Source organism: Platichthys flesus, chromosome 9 (genome assembly GCF_949316205.1).
Source record: "Platichthys flesus chromosome 9, fPlaFle2.1, whole genome shotgun sequence".
Lineage (NCBI taxonomy): Eukaryota > Metazoa > Chordata > Actinopteri > Pleuronectiformes > Pleuronectidae > Platichthys > Platichthys flesus.
The window spans coordinates 9,423,125-9,440,899 of NC_084953.1; the positions used below are offsets into that span (position 1 = coordinate 9,423,125).

Consider the following 17,775-nt stretch of genomic DNA (forward strand, 5'->3'; position numbering starts at 1 on the left):
CTTCGATTTCTAATTGAATATTTTTCTACTGTAGTCTTGTTACTTTAATTCAAGCAGAAACTACTTGATACTAATGTCTTATGGAACTCCATATTTCATATAATACTTAATAATCAGAACAACTTTCTGTACCGTTCGAAAGCCCTTGAGCAAGATGTTGAAATCCCAGTGGCCAGCTACTGTTTAACTGGTGGTTAGCACATTAATACACTTTCTCTTCTAGGCAACAACCATCAACTTTTAAACCAACACTTAATGACAGAAGCTGAAACCACAGCAGCAAAACTCGAGTCGCGCTGCCATAAACCAGACACCTGAGATGAAAAGCAGAAAACATGTTGCTGTACCTTCGAGCTTCATGCCAACGGTGAGGCACTTCTGGAAGCGGCAGTACGGGCAGCGCTTCCTCTGGGTCTTGTCAATCTGGCAGCTCTGGTTCTCTATACATGTGTAGCGCTTGTTGTTCTGGACGGTGCGCTTGAAGAAGCCCTGCGGAGAGAACCAATTAAGACGTCAACCTGCTTGACCCCTGCAATGCGATGGTAATTGGCCCATTCACACTCCCAGACAGATGGAGAGGGACAGGCTCTCTCTCTCTCTCTCTCTCTCTCACACACACAGGCCCACATACACAGACACCCACACCCACACACACACACACACACACACAGACACACACAGGGATCACAAGCATGAATACACAGTTGAGTTGAAACAAACATAGTAATTGGAACAGCCACTTTACTGTTTAAGTCACATAAGGAAATTATTTATGAACCTAAAATTGTACCGTAGTTACATATTTTTCAGCTCTGAAAAATGTCCCCCCAAAATATTCTCTACATACTGGCTTTACCCGCAATCTGACTTGATTCCTGTCAAATTTACAATCCTTTTCAAGATCCTCTATTCATGTAAAGACTCAAACTTATGGGGAAAGCATCTTTTCAACTCTACACTTAATTATTGAAAAATATGAGCACAGGAGTCCAACAAAATCCAATAAATGATATCCATAATTCACAGTTCCGGGATTACAGATATTCATACCTGCGAAAGTGGAATTAATTATCGGCAGCAGCAGTGAAAAATCAAACGGAGGGAAGATGGTATTAACGTATTCCGAATCCATAACCGAGGAGGAGAATCTTTAAACCTGCTCTTTAAAAAAAGTTAAAACGTGAAAAAAAAAGGGGAACACGCTGCTGTCAATATCTCACCAGACACAAAATTTAATTGACAATCTGCCCTGCCTTATTAGTCGCCCCAAAAAATGCTCTCAGTTTTGGATTATCGACCCGCTCTAGAGCTCGAAAATCCATCCTTCACAGAGAACTTTCTCTGCAATTTTCCACTTAGCACACAGCATCTAGAATATACAGCTCAAAAATATCTGAAGCAAACTGGATCAAACCATGCTTCTTTTTTTCTTTTTCTTTTTTTTAAACACACACAATATCAGTGTTGGAGATGAGTTGGACAGCGGCTCGGTGAAAAAGCGGATTCGACCTGCAGTTCAAACCTGGAAAAGACACTCGTCAAGGCTCCTTCTCACGTGGAGAGGGATTCCTGTGAGCTAGTGCTGCTCCGGCTGACGTTACAAATAACACGGACGTTTTGCCAGAAGAAAAAAGCCACTAATTAACATAAACTCTGAAGCCACGCTGCAGAGTATACAATGCATTCACGCAGAGTAACGTCCGTGTTAATTGGGTAAACGATCGGGGTAGAGCTGGACGTTGGCGGCCTTGGCATTCCGTCCTGAAAGACGACGCTCGCTCGGAGCAGAATCAACAACCAGGAAGCAGCTTCTACAACATGTCAGCACCGAGTCAGACGGAGGAGCAGGGAAAACAGAACCCTGCACGTCGATCCCTGTGTCTCCTCTGGTCCCTGCGTCCTGCACCTGCTTGATTCACTCACATGTGGGCTCCGAATTAAACAACAATCCTCTGACCTCAACTTGCTTTCGTCCCATTTATTTTTCTTGTATTCCTGCACATCAAAGATATATTTTGGCCATGTCTACATGGGCACGGTGGCTCTGACCTTCCAACAAGTTGCTTGTAATGACAGTATTTTAGGATTTAATTCTCCCATAAAGAAAGCGTGCCAGGATGAGGCCTGTCTGTAAGTGTGTGTGTGTGTGTGTGTGTGTGTGTGTGTGTGTGTGTCTGTGCTTGTGTTTGGGGAGGTGGTAGGATTACGAGGGGCCTGAAGTAGGGCATATTTAAGATTTGCTTCTTCTATTCTCTTACGTGTGTGTGTTTGTGTGTGTGTGTGTGTGTTTCATACCACAAAGCCCTGAAATGTGAAGCTTACACCGGCATGAAAAAACTAAAACTATTATTTTAATTTGACTAGGAAATAACAAATAAAATGTGATTGTTTTTTATTTCTTAAATTGTTGTACTTTTTTTTGTAGAGAAGAGAACAGGGAGGAAACTTCCCCACAGTGGAGACAGATCTCAGCGACCCGGCTGACAGTGAGTATTTAAAGCCCAAAAGCCGCCGGTGACCTGTCAGCACACTGATTCATCACCTCAACCCTGATGATCACACTCTTACTGAAGAGACTGCCTGCATGTTAGAGATAATCAATGGCCGGCTTCGGGTATCAGCATTATTAATGTTTCAGCGAGGATGTAGGCTGCACCGCTGTATCACAGACCTCTTCATCTACATCCTGCACACACACACACACACACAGCTGAGGGTTTCAGCCTAACTGGGAAACGTGTTTGTACATTGCTCGTCCAGCACAAGCCCGAGCCGGGGCTGAAAAGCAGCAGAGATGCCGCCGACGTCTCCCTTCAAGCAAGTGCTTAGCAACTCAAGGTCATAATATAGGATCAAATCCATAACATCTGCTTTGAATAATGACCACATAGGCAGGAAATGTGTGCCGCCGCATCAATACTGCGAGCTGCAATTTTTTTTTTTGTACTGAACAGTGTTAACACAGAGACATTTGTCTTAGCTTAATTTTGTGCTGACAGCTTTACTGGTTTGAAGCAGAAAAAAAAAGAACTTGAGGCGATGCCTATTAGCTCGGTGTTGAGCTGCACTGTGGAAACAGGCAGAAAGAGACAAACAGCTTGTTGATGGAGCTCAAATTAATGGCGGCTACAGTTTGCTTTAACAGTAGCCTCATTATTAACATGTGTATGAAAATGTTTTCCAACCACACAATGCTGCTGTGCTCTTAATGAACTCGTGTTGAGCGTTTGAGACAGTGGGACACAGGCTTGTACAAACACATTCATTACGATTGTGTACTTTGCTTTCTGGGTTAAACCCTCCTCCTCCTCCTCCTCCTCCTCCTCCTCCTCCTCCTCTGCCTCCTCTGTTCGGTGGTTTTCAAAAAAAAAAAGGGACAAAACCCCAGTGCATTCGTTTTGAACTCCTGTTGCATTTCCAAAGCCCTCCACCACAAAATCCTCTGATACTCGCCGGAAAGGTTCAACTGTCACAACAGCATCTGACCCTCGGCCTGTTCTCTGCTGCTCTTCCTGTATTGTGATGTGACCGCTGAGGCCCTGAAGCTCCACTGCCACACTTGTTTCAAGGCACTAGAGGCGAAATACCTTTGTGTGCAAAACTTCAAATGCAGAAAAAATGCATCTCCACAAATTAATGGAAAGCGTTAACACACTGAAGCAAGGCAACTTTATAGAAATACATAATTGCTCATACAGAACCGTGTATGGATTGTATTTTACATTTGTCCAATGCACATGGGGACGAGCCTGCATCATGCAAGGCAAATAATTACATTTGAAGTAAACAGCTATGCCTTAAAGTGTTTTTGTCTTGATCCAGCTTCCCTATTTATGCAAACACACTTAATAACGCAATCAAACTCAAGCCAAACACACTCATACTTAGGGGCTTTGTTGCATTGCAGGAAGTTTATAATCACTATTAATTTGCAGATTTTAACTGTGGCATCAAAGCTCCAGACAGTTTTGACGAAAGGAATAGTTTGTGCGTAAAAAGCAGATTTAGGAAAGGTCACCTTTACTGCGCACAACGCCACGGACACACACATGTTGGCACTCACCTTGCAACTCTCGCAGGTCAGGAGTCCGTAGTGGTACCCAGAAACTTTGTCTCCGCAAACGGGACACATCTCGTCCAAGTCTTCGTCATACGAGTAGTCCATCATTTTTATATGGGGTGCTGCGGAGGCACGCACACACACACACACACACACACACACACACAGAGAGAGAGAGAGAGAGAGAGAGAGACAGGGAGAGAGAAAGAGAGAGAGAGAGTCTATTTCAGTATTTTCCCAAAAAAACACGTTCATCCATCAAGATGAACCACTGGAATCATGGAGACGAAACTAAATACGATTTTCTTGTAACTTTTCGAATGTTTAATTAAAGGATGGGGAACAGACTGAAACAGTGGATGTTGGACTCTTAAAGACGCAACCGTCTATTTCTCCTTGTTCCCTCCTATAGTCTGCAGTTGTTGCGGACACGAGCAGAAAGAAAAATATTTTTTTTTTAAAAGGCTCATGAAAGCGAACCTCATAAATATGCATGCGTCTAAGTCGTGGAAGCGCTGGGGGAAATGGAGAGATATTAGAGTTAAGGATTGGAGGAGAACATGTTACCGCCCACAGACAAATGAAGACACACACACAAATGAAGACCTCATCTCTGCAGGCGAGGAGAGAGGAAAAAAAATAAAAACGTTCAAACTTCAACCAACATCAGTTTGTTTCTCAGAGAATCACACGCAACACCACGGGGAGATATAGGTTGAGTTTATTTTACGCTTTATAATGTTGAGAGAGATTTAAATGCGACGTCGTGCGTGAGCTGGAAAAAATAAAATAAAGTCCGTTGCTGTTTTTTATTGTTTCAAAAGCATATATTCAAAATGAGGAGCAAATAGCCACAAACGGGATTTTCTATTTTAGTGATTATTTCAATTTAAAATCTATTTAAAAATGACCAATATTGCGCAATATTTGTCTATTTCGCACATTTATATCAGGACCTGTGAAACAGCAGGTAAACGACTGTGTTCTTCGCAGTATCGCCTCCCACCTCTTTGCCTCGTGTATTAGAAATAGTTGCATCGATAAGAGTGCGCGTGACAGTCCGAGCGAACAGTCAACCTGACATTTACAACACTTACAAAAGCATTTATGGCTCCAATCATAAAAAAAAAGCTGCTAGGATCAAACAGGAAAGCCTCAGTGGATGTGGCTGTAAAAGTGGAAATATTTTGTCAACTGCACTGCTTTCCAAGGCCTCACACACACACACACACACACACACACTCACACTCACACACTCGCTACTTCAAAATCCACTCCTCTGCTCACTGAGACCTTTTAATTAGACATGATTTCTGGTTTGTGAACGTGTTGCCCTGCTGGGATCCGCGCTGCATATTTCCAGCTGAAGCAACAAGTTCCAGCGAGCTGCCGTCTCCTTCCCCACAGAAGCTGAAACAGCCTGAGCTCCGTTTCCGAACTTTGTGCCGCGTAAAAAGCGCAAAAAGGGGGGATAAGGTTTTTGCAAGGGGCCCGATTCTCATAACGCACGACGGATGCAGGTTACGACGAATTTTAATAAAGATAATAACCATGATCGGGACGTTGGTTGTGGATGTGCAATGGAGGAGGCCGTGGTAAATATAGTAAATATATAGTCCATCCAATTGGGAAGTTTCCTCAGGCCACAAATGAAGAATGTCTTCAGCAAAAAAGGTTTTATCCATATAGCTTATAAAACTCCTAACTCGGTGCGTAACAGGGGTGGGATTTTTAAGGAGTTATAAGGACAGTAGATGCCGGGTTACGTTGCAATATATCCCAGAAGATAAACCTATTTTTACGGTAAAGTTGTGCGTAACGAGAGTGGTGCATCCTTGAGCCACAGGCAGATCCGCGCAGTTTTTAGAGATGCAGAAACACGCCGCTCTGTCTCTCACCTGCCACTTGCTCCTGCGCTCCCCCCCAAAACACCTCGGACACGACTCCACGAGAAAAAACCCTCCTTCATCCCGAGCTACCTTAGTTTTCTCTCCCGCTGTGTTTACGCGCAGATAACAGGGCTCCACTCCACTCCTCGACTTGTGAGTGTGTGCGCTTTATCAGCGACTCATAAACCAGGACGCGCGCTTAATTGACTGTCGGGTCTGAAGCTGTGGAATGACTCGAGAGCACTGGGGCTGTTCGTCCTGACTGAGGATTCAGCTGGCTCTGCTCTAAATCGCGGCTGGTTGGTAGAAAGACATCGAGAACAAATATATTATATTTTAATTAAGGCCACAGGGAATTTTGAATGCATGTGACCAATCTGTAAAAAAAGTAAAAAGAAAATTTCTGAATCAAAGCTGCACATTGACAAACCGCACATTTAAAGATCTAAAGCAATTCTGCCCGCAGTGTTTAACATTTATAATTAGATGTAAAAAAAATATCTACAAAGATAATCAAATAAAAATAAAGATCTTAAAAAAAAAAAAACTAATTGATGCCTCTTTTTAATTTAGTTCAACCTGGTTTTGAAATTGCAAGAACTCTACAGGCCAGAATTTTATAATTTGCAGAAACAGAAAATTCTTGAAAACTCACATAATCGGTCTGGATTTATTTGTGACACATGTAGTTGCAATATTTAATATTTATTGAATAAATTAAACCAGAATTTTTAGGCTGGTTGGACTAAAGTTAGCCGACCCGAGGTCAAATATGTTGGCAGGGGGCAAACCACTGAATCAAACCTTTTACGTTTTTATGGTTCTTTATTCTTTTTTAATAAATTGGCAACAAGTTGTTTTAACTGCTCCAGAAATAAAGATAAACGGTGAGTCAGCTCTGCGGACTCCGAGAGAAATGGATCATTACAAATATGTGACTAAATGAAATCGACTTATCAGCCTGTTCGTGTATTTATTGCGCCTGACACACGCACACTTCCAGCACGAATGACAACTGGCAATACTCATTATTTGATCACGGGCCCGAGGTTTGAAAAGTGAATCTGCAGACTTCATCTTTAAGGCAGCTATTTAAAACCAGAGCAGACACATTTTTTAAATCTCCTTGAAACAGGGACCTAAAATAAAAATATAACACGTTCAATATATAATAATCGACTGTTTAAGTAACAGTGGTCAATATTTTACGCAAAAAAAATCAAGTGGATCTAAGCGCGGACAGAAGTTTTTGTGGCACCGAGTTACGCGCCTCCACGCTGATAACACACCATAAGTTCACCACATGTGGCAGAGGCTTGAGAGTCCTGCGGTCTAAGGAGATTCAAACCAATGACCAGTTCTTACCTTGCAAAATCCTTGGCATGTGCCCGTGTTCTCCATACGATCGAGAGAGTCCCAGGGATTCAGTCTCGGCTTTGGGCAGCATGTCAGCGCTGCCGGCCCGAGCTGTAGACTCCGCACCGCTCGGCGGGACACCTGGGACAGCGAAGAGGCACGCGTTCCCAAACACCCCTCACAGGGACCCAGATGTCTTCTGTCGCGGTCTATTTCGAACTGGCTGTCTCTGTCTGTCCCCGGACTAAATGCTCCGAATACAAGAAGCCTGATTCAAAGGACCGTCTCCAAGCGGCCGGGCTGCATAGCTGGTGTGCGTCAACTTCTCTAATTCACTTGCTCATAATTGCTTTTGCGCATTACACAAGAGAAAAGCAAATACAAAAAAAAACGTAATAATAGAGCAGAGCACATGGGCGTGCTTCCCTTAAAAGCCTACTTATTAAAGAGCAGCTGCGCGCGCTGAGTTAAAGGATCGGTCTCTCAATCAAAACGAGAAAACTGCGCAGTGTCCGGAGTGAAAGACGAAGGTGAGTTCCCCTGTAGCTCTCCCAAAAGTCTGTTTTAGCGCGTCAACCATCAAAGTGGGACTGTCAGTGCAACTTTCAGCCTTTTGCAGACGAGTACGCGCAGCCAGGGCCGCCCTCTCCAGTGCGTAAAAGTCGGATTCGGTGTGTTGGTCCGACTGTCTGGAGATGTGGAGACCTCTCCTCCTCCTCCTCCTCCTCGCGGCTTTGTTTACTCCGCTCGCACCAATCCGGGGCGCATGCGGTCGTCTGACATCATCCCTCACGGATCCAATCAGGCGAGGAGCCCGGGACACATCGCCTCAGAGCCGCCGAGCTCCACATCTCCGACAATCTCAGCTGTTAAAACCTCGTTAATGACGGACTTTAAAAGCGGAGACAGCGCGAGGAAATCAAGAGATGGAGATGCAGCAGCGGCACGTGAGAGCAGCGGCTCCACGAGCACACGCGCACACCGGTACGCACGCTTTTATCGTGTTAAGTTCATTTTATATATCTTTATCTATGTGGTGCATATATTGCAATGTGCTATTTAATTATTCAATTTTAGAATCGCGCTCTGCCCCTGTGGTCATCGACTGAAACTCAATTATCATCATCCCTGATCATTAAAGTGTCATGAAATATAATCAAAATATATTTTATGGCGTTTTCTTTCTTTCTTTCTTTCTCTCTTTGTTTGTTTGTTTGTTTCTTTCTTTCTTTCTTACACGGGGCATACTAAATCCTGCATGACACCCATAGCAAACATATATATATGTATAAAAAATGTAAAATAACCCATGTGTCATATTCGATTTGGGGGCTTTTTGATCAGATTTGGGAACATGTGAGCAGCTCCGGCCTCAGGCTTTGACTGGCCTTTATTTTCGGATCAAATCTCCCCCTTCACGCAATAAATTATATCTGTGCCTCTGAATTATTATCAGTAATTGGCTGAGCAGGGATCAATTAGTGACCTGACATCAGACTCGGGCTATTTAGCCACTTCCAAATTAATACACAAAGACTATATGTGTCGGCTCCGTTTCTATAGTAATGACTCCCCCTGCTCCAACAGGCTGCAGCATGCTGGGGGTCTGATGAGCAGAGGGAGAGAAGTGGAAGAGTAACGGGGCGGACCACAGGACTCACCAGAAGGGTCACAGAGGACACACACACACACACACAAGCACACGCACATACACGCGCACACACACACACACAACACACACACATACACACACAAGCAGTAGTCAAACTGAGATTATGACTGAAAATTACATTTTACGAACCGAAAGATTAAGGCTTTGTATCCATTGAACACCATTTAAAACATTCCTCAACACATTGTCTCCTCTTGTGCATGTGATATATTCTTTTTACTCTCTTTTCTTTTCTCTAAAAGAGTTAAACCAAATGCTCAGGATCAGTATAAATGGACGCCGTTATCAAGAAATTACATGTTTTGTTACATTGTCTGAGTCCAAAGAGACATAAAGCCGACTAATACACAAACTGTATTTTATAGGTTTTCCTCTTACTAGATGTAATTGCAGTTATTGCAGTGACATTTGCTTTCTCTGTTCATATGATAAGACAACGTTGGCAATCAGATCACTTATCCAATGGGAATAAAAGTTTTGATGTGCATCATAACCTGCAGGTGTTGTACATAAAAAATAATACACACACACACACACACACACACACTCACGCACACTGTGATTGGGCTGTGATTGGTTGAGGCAAGCAGTTACTTTGCAGGCAGTGAGGTGGGTGGAGTCAGAAGATGAGAGAGGACAAGTGGGGGTGGGTCAGGTTATAAAATGACACAGACACTGATAAGACCTCCTCTGGCATTAAAGCACTGCTCGAATGATTAACCTATATGGAGAGAGAGAGCGGGAGAGAGAGACAGAGAAAGAGAGGGAGAGGGAGAGAGAGAGAGAGAGAGAGAGAGAGAGAGAGAGAGAGAGAGAGAGAGACATATAGGGGCCACAAGGAAAGGTAACGAGGGACACAGAAGGAGATTGTAACACACAGGTCAAAAAGTTCAAACTCAAAAAGACTCCCCCGTTTCATTGTGATTCAACAGCTACAATTAAGTCACCGAATAAAAACGGACAGCACAGAGACTTGAAGACAGATAAAGAGTGAGGGTCTCAGGTGGTCGAGCTACAGGTCTGTACAGATGTAGATTTAGGTGTTGAAAGTCCCATCAGAACCAGACAAGACAATGTCACGCTTGCACCACCAAACTTTGGTCTAATCCTCAGCCAAACTTCCAATTATGGATTTATCTGATTCAGACACACACACCCGCACACATACGTACACACATACACACACGCACACACACACACACACACACACACACAAACAGACACACACACACTTCCCTGACTGTAAAATGTTATGCTAAAATGTAACGTATTAAAACACTAGAATAATCTAATATGACTTTTGTGCATTAATGTGTGTGCACATTGTGCATTTTACCTTGTGGACAGTTGGGGACATGAGGAGCATTTCCATGCTGGTCTGTTTGCATGTTAGTCTGAGTGTGTGTGTGTATGTTTGTGTGTTCTTGAAAAAGTCTACATGTATGACTAATTTATTCCGATCAAATAACAATAGCCTCACTATTGTAACACACACACACACACAAACACACACACACTAACACACACTAACACACACTAACACACACACACACACACACATCCTTAAATCATTAATCACTGCCAAATCATCCTATTCATAACCAGGAAATTACTTCTCCACACTTACACACATGCACACACACACATACAAATACACACACACACACTCACTCTTATTCCCGTATTCTTATTTCTGCATCGTAGATAATGTACACAGTCTCTAAAAACAGGCAACGACCATAAAACAGCAGAAAGAAGGTGGCATCACTGACGAAAGCAAAACACAGGAACACGATGGAAGCTGGAGGTCGGCAGAGATCAAGCACAGATGAAGGAGGTTGCAAAAACTATAACCTCTCCTCTTACTGTAAATATAGTGAACCCAGAGTGTAAACTAACATGGGAAACTTCCAGAGGCATTAACGGGGGCGGGGGGGGGGGGGCTGGGGGGTGTTGCAACAAGCGGTAAACACACCACTGTCTTAATGTCAGCTAATGAAGTTGTTACGGGGAACATGTTGATGACTGCAGAGTGAAAAAGAGATACACATGAAGGTGAAGTGACCGTGGTTGTCATCCCTCATCCTCTTCCTCTCTTTTAAGTTGTCAGATAATAGCATTTTGCATGACATCATCATAGGAAGCAAGGCCAACACACCCATAACATCTGTTTGTTATCTGGGCTTCACTAATGCTTACACTGGCTGTCCTGGATTATCCATGAAGCTGGCGATCAACTAGTTCAGTTAAAAATGAGTTTTCCCATCTGGCTCTAAGTCGGCACATGTGGATTCAGATCATCAGAACTATGGATAAAGAACTTAATACGATATGAGAAGAGACACTGATGTGAGCAGGTAAATTCAGCTATGTTGACAATTCTCACCAAATCCCTAATGCTAGTTACATTTAACTTATTCTTGCTCACTTTTCTTTTATTCACATGTGATATAATTATAGAACTAGCATGTACAAAAAACACTTGAGATCATTTCAGACTTATTATTTAAGTCAGAATTTAAATACGTTTCTTCCTGAGTGAGTATTTATGCTCTTTTGTCTGATGAGGAAAAACTACTAGTACGTATATATGATGCAGCTCAAACATTTTCATAGTATCTGTGGCTGATGAAGATGAAGTGAGTAAGAGAAGTAGTTCAGGTCTGATGAGTTCAATCTAACTGAAATGTTCAGTTATAATCGTTGGAATTTTCCCCATGAAAGAAATCACAAGGGTTTATTTTATTATTTCTCCCCGAGTTGCTTTGACCTGAAGAGTAATAGCGTCAGGATTAAAGTTGAAGAAGCAGAGTCCACACAAGGAGAGTTTGAAACCGCGAAATGATTCAACACATCTATTCAAATGCCTGTTGCTCTTTATTATTATTATTATTTGTCCCTGTTTGGATAAAGTAAATATGACACGTCTTCCAGTGATCTAATTGGTCTTTAGCTTGGCTGTTAACAGGTTTTGATTAGTTAACCTGCTCCAGACCAGGTCAGAGGTGTGACACAAGTTATTACCATTTTATTATCCCAGTAAAAAGGGAATAAATGACAAACTTGAAGTGTTGTCAGTAACCACTAAACCACACTTTGATAATACGGGTCTTTGGTAAAGTAGACACGTCCCAGTTTCTTTGCTGAGCCTTCTGGTTACCAATTAGAGAATTGTATGTGGGCACAAAAAAAAATTCAAAAGTGAAACAATGTGATTTGATCGTGGCCATTACAGGGAACAGAAACACTGATTCCTGCATTACTGCACAAAGTCCAGTGAGCACTAGACTCCTGTCTGTTCGTGTGCCTCAGTGTATCTCATAGATCCCATTGACTTTCCTTTGTGCCCCAGGTCAACTGCTGTTACCTGCAGCTCCTCAGGTCTTTAGATGTGGACAGTCCCTGGATCACTGGAGGAAACTGAGGCTGTCGACTTCAAGTGTTGACATTTGGGCTTAAGAGATAAACCTCACAGGGGATCAAACAAAGACCGGCTCTTTTGACTGAAACAAGTGTGTGTGCGTGTGTGTGTGTGTCTGTGTGTGTGTGTGTCTGTGTTTGGGTGTGCGTGCATGAATGTTTGTTTACGGAGGTTTCAGTGTTGTAAGTTGGCTGCTGACAACTTTAAGTGGAAGGACGCTGATATTGTACAAGAGGTTTGGTTATCTCTGTGTCAAACAGCTGAGAGGCGAGCTGGAGACAACATGCAGTCACATTTTAATGATTTATACCCTTTCAGAGGTAAAAAAAAAAAAAAGAAAGAAAATGAGTATATTACAATTAAAAAACAACAACACATGCATGCAGAATATTTTCTGGCTGTACTGGGATCTGTGTCCTAAATATTAAATCCAGATACGGGAGAATTTTTGGCATAAACATTGCAGGGACAAATCGTTAAAGATCTCACTGTACATTTTGAGAAATCATTACCATAAATTCTGAAAACACACTTAAAACAAATGACAGTATCACTCAGAAGACCTGCTGGCATACACACAATATGTACATAAATCATTTTACCTTCCGGTGTCCTATGTTGAATTTCAGTCATTTAAGACATAGAGCACAGGAAATGTAATTTGTTTGTTTTTACTCCAAACTAAAGTTTCCCTATTTCTTGCAATGGCAGATTTTAGAATGTGCAACATACTCCTCTTCAGTGAAGACAACAATCTCCAAAGGAAGTGAGAAGTCATAACAAGGACGGCCTTTGCTGCTGGGAGGGAGATGTTTTATGGGAAAGATGTTCAAAACTCATTAACGGCCTCCAATTATCTCTAATACTCTCTTATGTTTCAAATTACACGACGGTATGATTAATTAATTGGACCATAATATCGGAGTGTTGTTGTTTCAAACCTGCTACTTTGGTACGGGAGTGATTCGGTGCAGGCAGGAGATAAGAGGTTAATAAAACTACTCTGGGCTACTGTGACACGGAGCAGGTCAAGGCTTGGTTCGTCCAAGTGTCTGATGAAATGTTAATCAAATCGGAGTGAGGGATGAGGAAAGAAAGAGTGGGAGGCGGGATGGAGAGCATCAGTTGGAGGGAGGGAGGGAGGGGGCGGGCGACGGCTCGGCAGGGAGCTACCCCGTTAATGTTTCTGACAGAAGGAGGGGAGAGGAGAGGAGGATGAAAGAAGAAGAGATACGTAGAGCTAAAGGTCCCGCTAGCCTCGCCGACAGCGGGAGGGGAGGTGGGGGGGGGGGGTTGTAAGATGAGTTGAATGCAAGGTGGGAGGAAGAGGAGGGAGGAAGCGGCAAGAGGTTAAAAGACCAACGAGTTGTCCAACAAGGGATCAGAACAGAAAATCCCTGAGTAAAGGAGAGGAATGTTTTCCTTTCGTCATCTGTATGTTACGTATTCTAAGACATTAAGAACTGTAACAAATTATGTCAGAGCTCTGGTGAATGAGCCTGACTTCAGATCGGAATACTCTGACGTGGCAGTTTCTGGACGAACTTCGTTAAATGTAAAATATATAACTTTTGCCACTAGGGGTCTCTTAACCAAAACATTAACTAAATACCTAGTTTGATGAGGCATCATGGGAGTTTTTGTCTTCACCATCTTTGCAATCAAAAATCTTCTGGACCCGACTCAGGAAACAAATCATGTTCACGGATGAGGTCATGTAGAAATCGTGAGTGACCAACACAAACAGTGGCAGGGAAAAACATGCTAACTGGCTAACAGTGTGTTTTTCCTTTGTCTTACGTGGTTTAGCCTGGAAGCTACAGCAGAGATGGACACAGCCACAGTTAAAGTGGAAACTATGGGATTGAAACCAAATTGAAAAATCCATGGTTACCTTGAATGTAACCATGGATTTATCTGGGAACATTTTGGATAATGCAAGAACACAAGTCAATAAAATATATAACATAGTAGTTTTTTGACAATTTAATTAAAAAACTGTTACACATTAGCTTTCTAATAATGATCTTGTGGTTGAATGAAAGGTTGTCAGATGACGGCTTGTCTACCTTTCTCTCACTGATGTTTCTGTTGTGTGAAACCTAATTTGGTGTGTATCTTTTTTCTCTGCCTTCTCGACACAGAGAAACTTTACAGGACAGTGGACAAGCTGAGAGGAGAGAGAAACAATTAATGTAGGGGATGTTGAATATGGAACATGAGACAGGGCTGCGTGGGGAGTGTGAGAAAGCACATACACAGATACAGTTCAACCCCAGTATAAACATTAGGCCGGAGAATGTCCAGGAATATATGCTGCGGTAACTGTGACTCACACAGCCTAACCACTTCTCCATCCGCACACACACTCCGGCATGTCCAGGATGATAATTAATCTGCCTGCGTCTTGGTTCTTATCCAAGCCCTTCTTTAGGAACAGAGGTATAATTGTTATATCTACTGTCAAAGTGCGGCAGCTCTGACCCTTGACTTCCTTTCTACTCGCTTCTCCATCGTGGGACTTTAGTAACTCCTGTCGGACAGATTGGAAACAAATCTGTTAAGGGTCAATGCCTAAAACGCCAAAGTGGAAAACGTGGACATGAAAGCGTTCTCCTCGTCACAATACAGATACCAGACACCACAGCCCATGTCCGATGATGTCCGTCTGTGAGAGGAATGCGTGCTGAGACCCGAGAGCTGTTGTGTCCCTCTGTTTAAAGACCATATGTTTTCCCTAATCCGCGTGATGGCACATGTACATGTACCCTTTCTCCCGCTATCTAAACACACCACTGCACGCGCACACGCACGTCCACTAGCACGGAGCGACTGCTGGATCCATTAGCAGGTCATGTAACAGTCATTGTTCATTGCTTCCTATAAGCTTCTATTTTCAAGAGGCCAGCGGGACGAAACAATAGTTCCCTCCAACACTGTCAGGTGTTCAGGTCGCAACCGAAGCTAAACAAACCACAGGGTGAGGTCTCACTTGAAATGCAATTTGTGTGCTTGTGCATGTGTGTGTGTCCGTGTTTATGTTGCCATGCGTGCATGCGTTAATAACTTCGCGTACCTTATCGGCCCCTTGCGCCCTCCTATCCGTGGATGTTTGTTTACAGCAGCGAGCGTTAGCATGGTCAGGTGACGTCCCGCGGGTCGCACGCTCTCAGGTGCAGGTTCCCACAGGCGAGGGCGAATGCCAAAAACAGCTGCAGGAGGAATGTCAGCTCGTGGCATTGTTCTGCTCAGTCAGGCGTACAGTCGCTAACATGCATGTTAAAGTGTGTGGCGTTTGAGTCCAGCTGAAAACACAGAGGACGTCGGCTGTGGACGAATGTGACAAGCTCATTAACGGCCTCAGATCGATTTAAGGATGCACAGTTGAGGATCTGAAAAATAAATACACAGTCAGACGGTGGTTTATGTGACTTCTTAGTCATATGAAAGTCAACTTTTCCTTCGTAATTGAACTTTTCTTGAATTAGCCGACATTGCCAGCTGAGAAAATATTAGTCTAGGACATTAACAGCAATGGTGGCAGCAACTGGGCAGCTGTGCTCGTGTGAAATAGAACAAGGATTCAGCTGTTCCACAATTTATATTCTATTAATTCTACACGTTCATGTGTTGACTCTTTAACTGCTCTCCATGAATTATGTGGAGGAGAAACTTCAAATCTAAAATGTTGCTTTTTAATCTGCAGCGGTGTCCCCGTCCACAATGTGAACCCGTGTGGTTTCAACATAGATCATTTATAATCCCATATTTCTTTATGCCTAATGCCTCACCATTGGGTTTAATCTTTTAAAAGGGACACAAAACTGGCTGTGCAGTGTGGTTGATTATATGTCGTAGTATAATCTTCGCAAAGTGTTTTTGTTATTATGAGACAGAATTTAAATATGATCAAGTAGAGACTTCACTATCGTCCATCTTTGCCCTCTACCTCCAGACAAATGCATTGCATTCCTTGTTGGAGTGATGGTTTTGTTGGACCTAAATGCAAAAGTTGTGTTGAAGGAAAATGTTTCAAATATTGAATGACTCTTGAAAATCCACTACAATTTTCAGGACCTGCAGCAGAGAGGAAGAAACTGGCCTCATATTTACTTTAACAAACTTTGTGGATATTTCCCCTTTACAAGCTCAAAAGTTGTTGTACTGTCACGTATGACCTCGCAATAATAACTGTTTCTACAAAGTGAAGTTCACAAGTTTCACTAACACAATGGATCGTTTGAATTTGAATTCATCTGTGTGTCACCACTTGAAGTATTTCTCTAAGTTGGTAAGTGACCGTGATTCCTGAGGATGTTTGAAGACCTGCTGCTCCGATCTGCAACACAAGTTATTTGTTGAACCTTCTGCAGCATTTAATAAAGCAGCATTTGGGGTCAGACGGAGACTCAGTAACTTGGGCAGAAACCGCAGGCGAAGGTAAAGTGGGCGCACACAGGAGTAAACTGCATCACTTCATCAACAAATATACAGAGAATGGAAATGGGACAAAGATCAGAGAGTGATGATAACTAACAGAGAATCTTTGGATGGATTTTTCTGTCAACCCATCAGTCACTATACAGACTTGGCGATTTGAATACAAGGACAAAAGGACCTCTCACTGGGGCAGTCGTAGTTGCCAGGTGAGTGTGCGGTCATTTGTGACGAGGTGCACCAAACACACACACACACACACACACACACACACACATACACGCACACAAACCTGACTATCAAAGCTCTTCTCTGTTCACCTCTATTCACATCACTGTTTATTTAGGTATTTAACTGAATCCTAGGTGATTGTGTGGGGTTGTAGATTGCTTGACTCTTCTGTCTGAGACACACATGCACACGCACAAACACACGCAGACACACACTTTCAGTGATCCCCGGGGTCAGCGTGCGATAGGCTGTAACAGTCTGGATAGTAAAAAAGTGTGTGGAGGGACTGCTCTTACTCTCTGCTCGTAACAAACAAACACACACACATGCACACTTGCTGACCGACTAGTGTCTGTGGTCGTAGAGCGGTCAGTTGTGACAGACACATTGTATCCCCTCTGGCTGACCCTTGGCCGCCACCACACACACACACACACACACACACACACACACACACACACACACACACACACACACACACACACACACACACACACACACACACACACACACACACACAACTGTGCCCAATGGACCATTCCCTCTTCCCTTTATCCAACCCCTGTCCCTTTCTACGAAGCTGCCAAACCATTCAACACTGCGCTAATGACACAGAACAGCTAACAGGCCATTGAAGGAACACACAACTCCTCCTCTGCCAAAATGCATAACATTAAGATGTCCACTCCAATCAATTCACATATACGCA

At 43.1% G+C, this 17,775-nt stretch overlaps 1 protein-coding gene across 1 annotated transcript in view; it reads right to left on the minus strand.

Moving 5' to 3' along the window:
- The window catches only part of nr5a2 (nuclear receptor subfamily 5, group A, member 2), a 61,760-nt gene extending 53,751 nt beyond the window's left edge, over positions 1 to 8,009 (minus strand). Inside the window, exons 1-3 of the mRNA XM_062394892.1 lie at positions 7,315 to 8,009; positions 4,064 to 4,182; positions 348 to 489 (exon numbers count right to left, since the gene is read on the minus strand). Coding sequence (XP_062250876.1) covers positions 348 to 489; positions 4,064 to 4,182; positions 7,315 to 7,396 — 343 coding nt within the window. The 5' untranslated portion in view covers positions 7,397 to 8,009. The remainder of the gene's footprint in view (positions 1 to 347; positions 490 to 4,063; positions 4,183 to 7,314) is intronic.
- Positions 8,010 to 17,775: the final 9,766 nt, after the last annotated feature.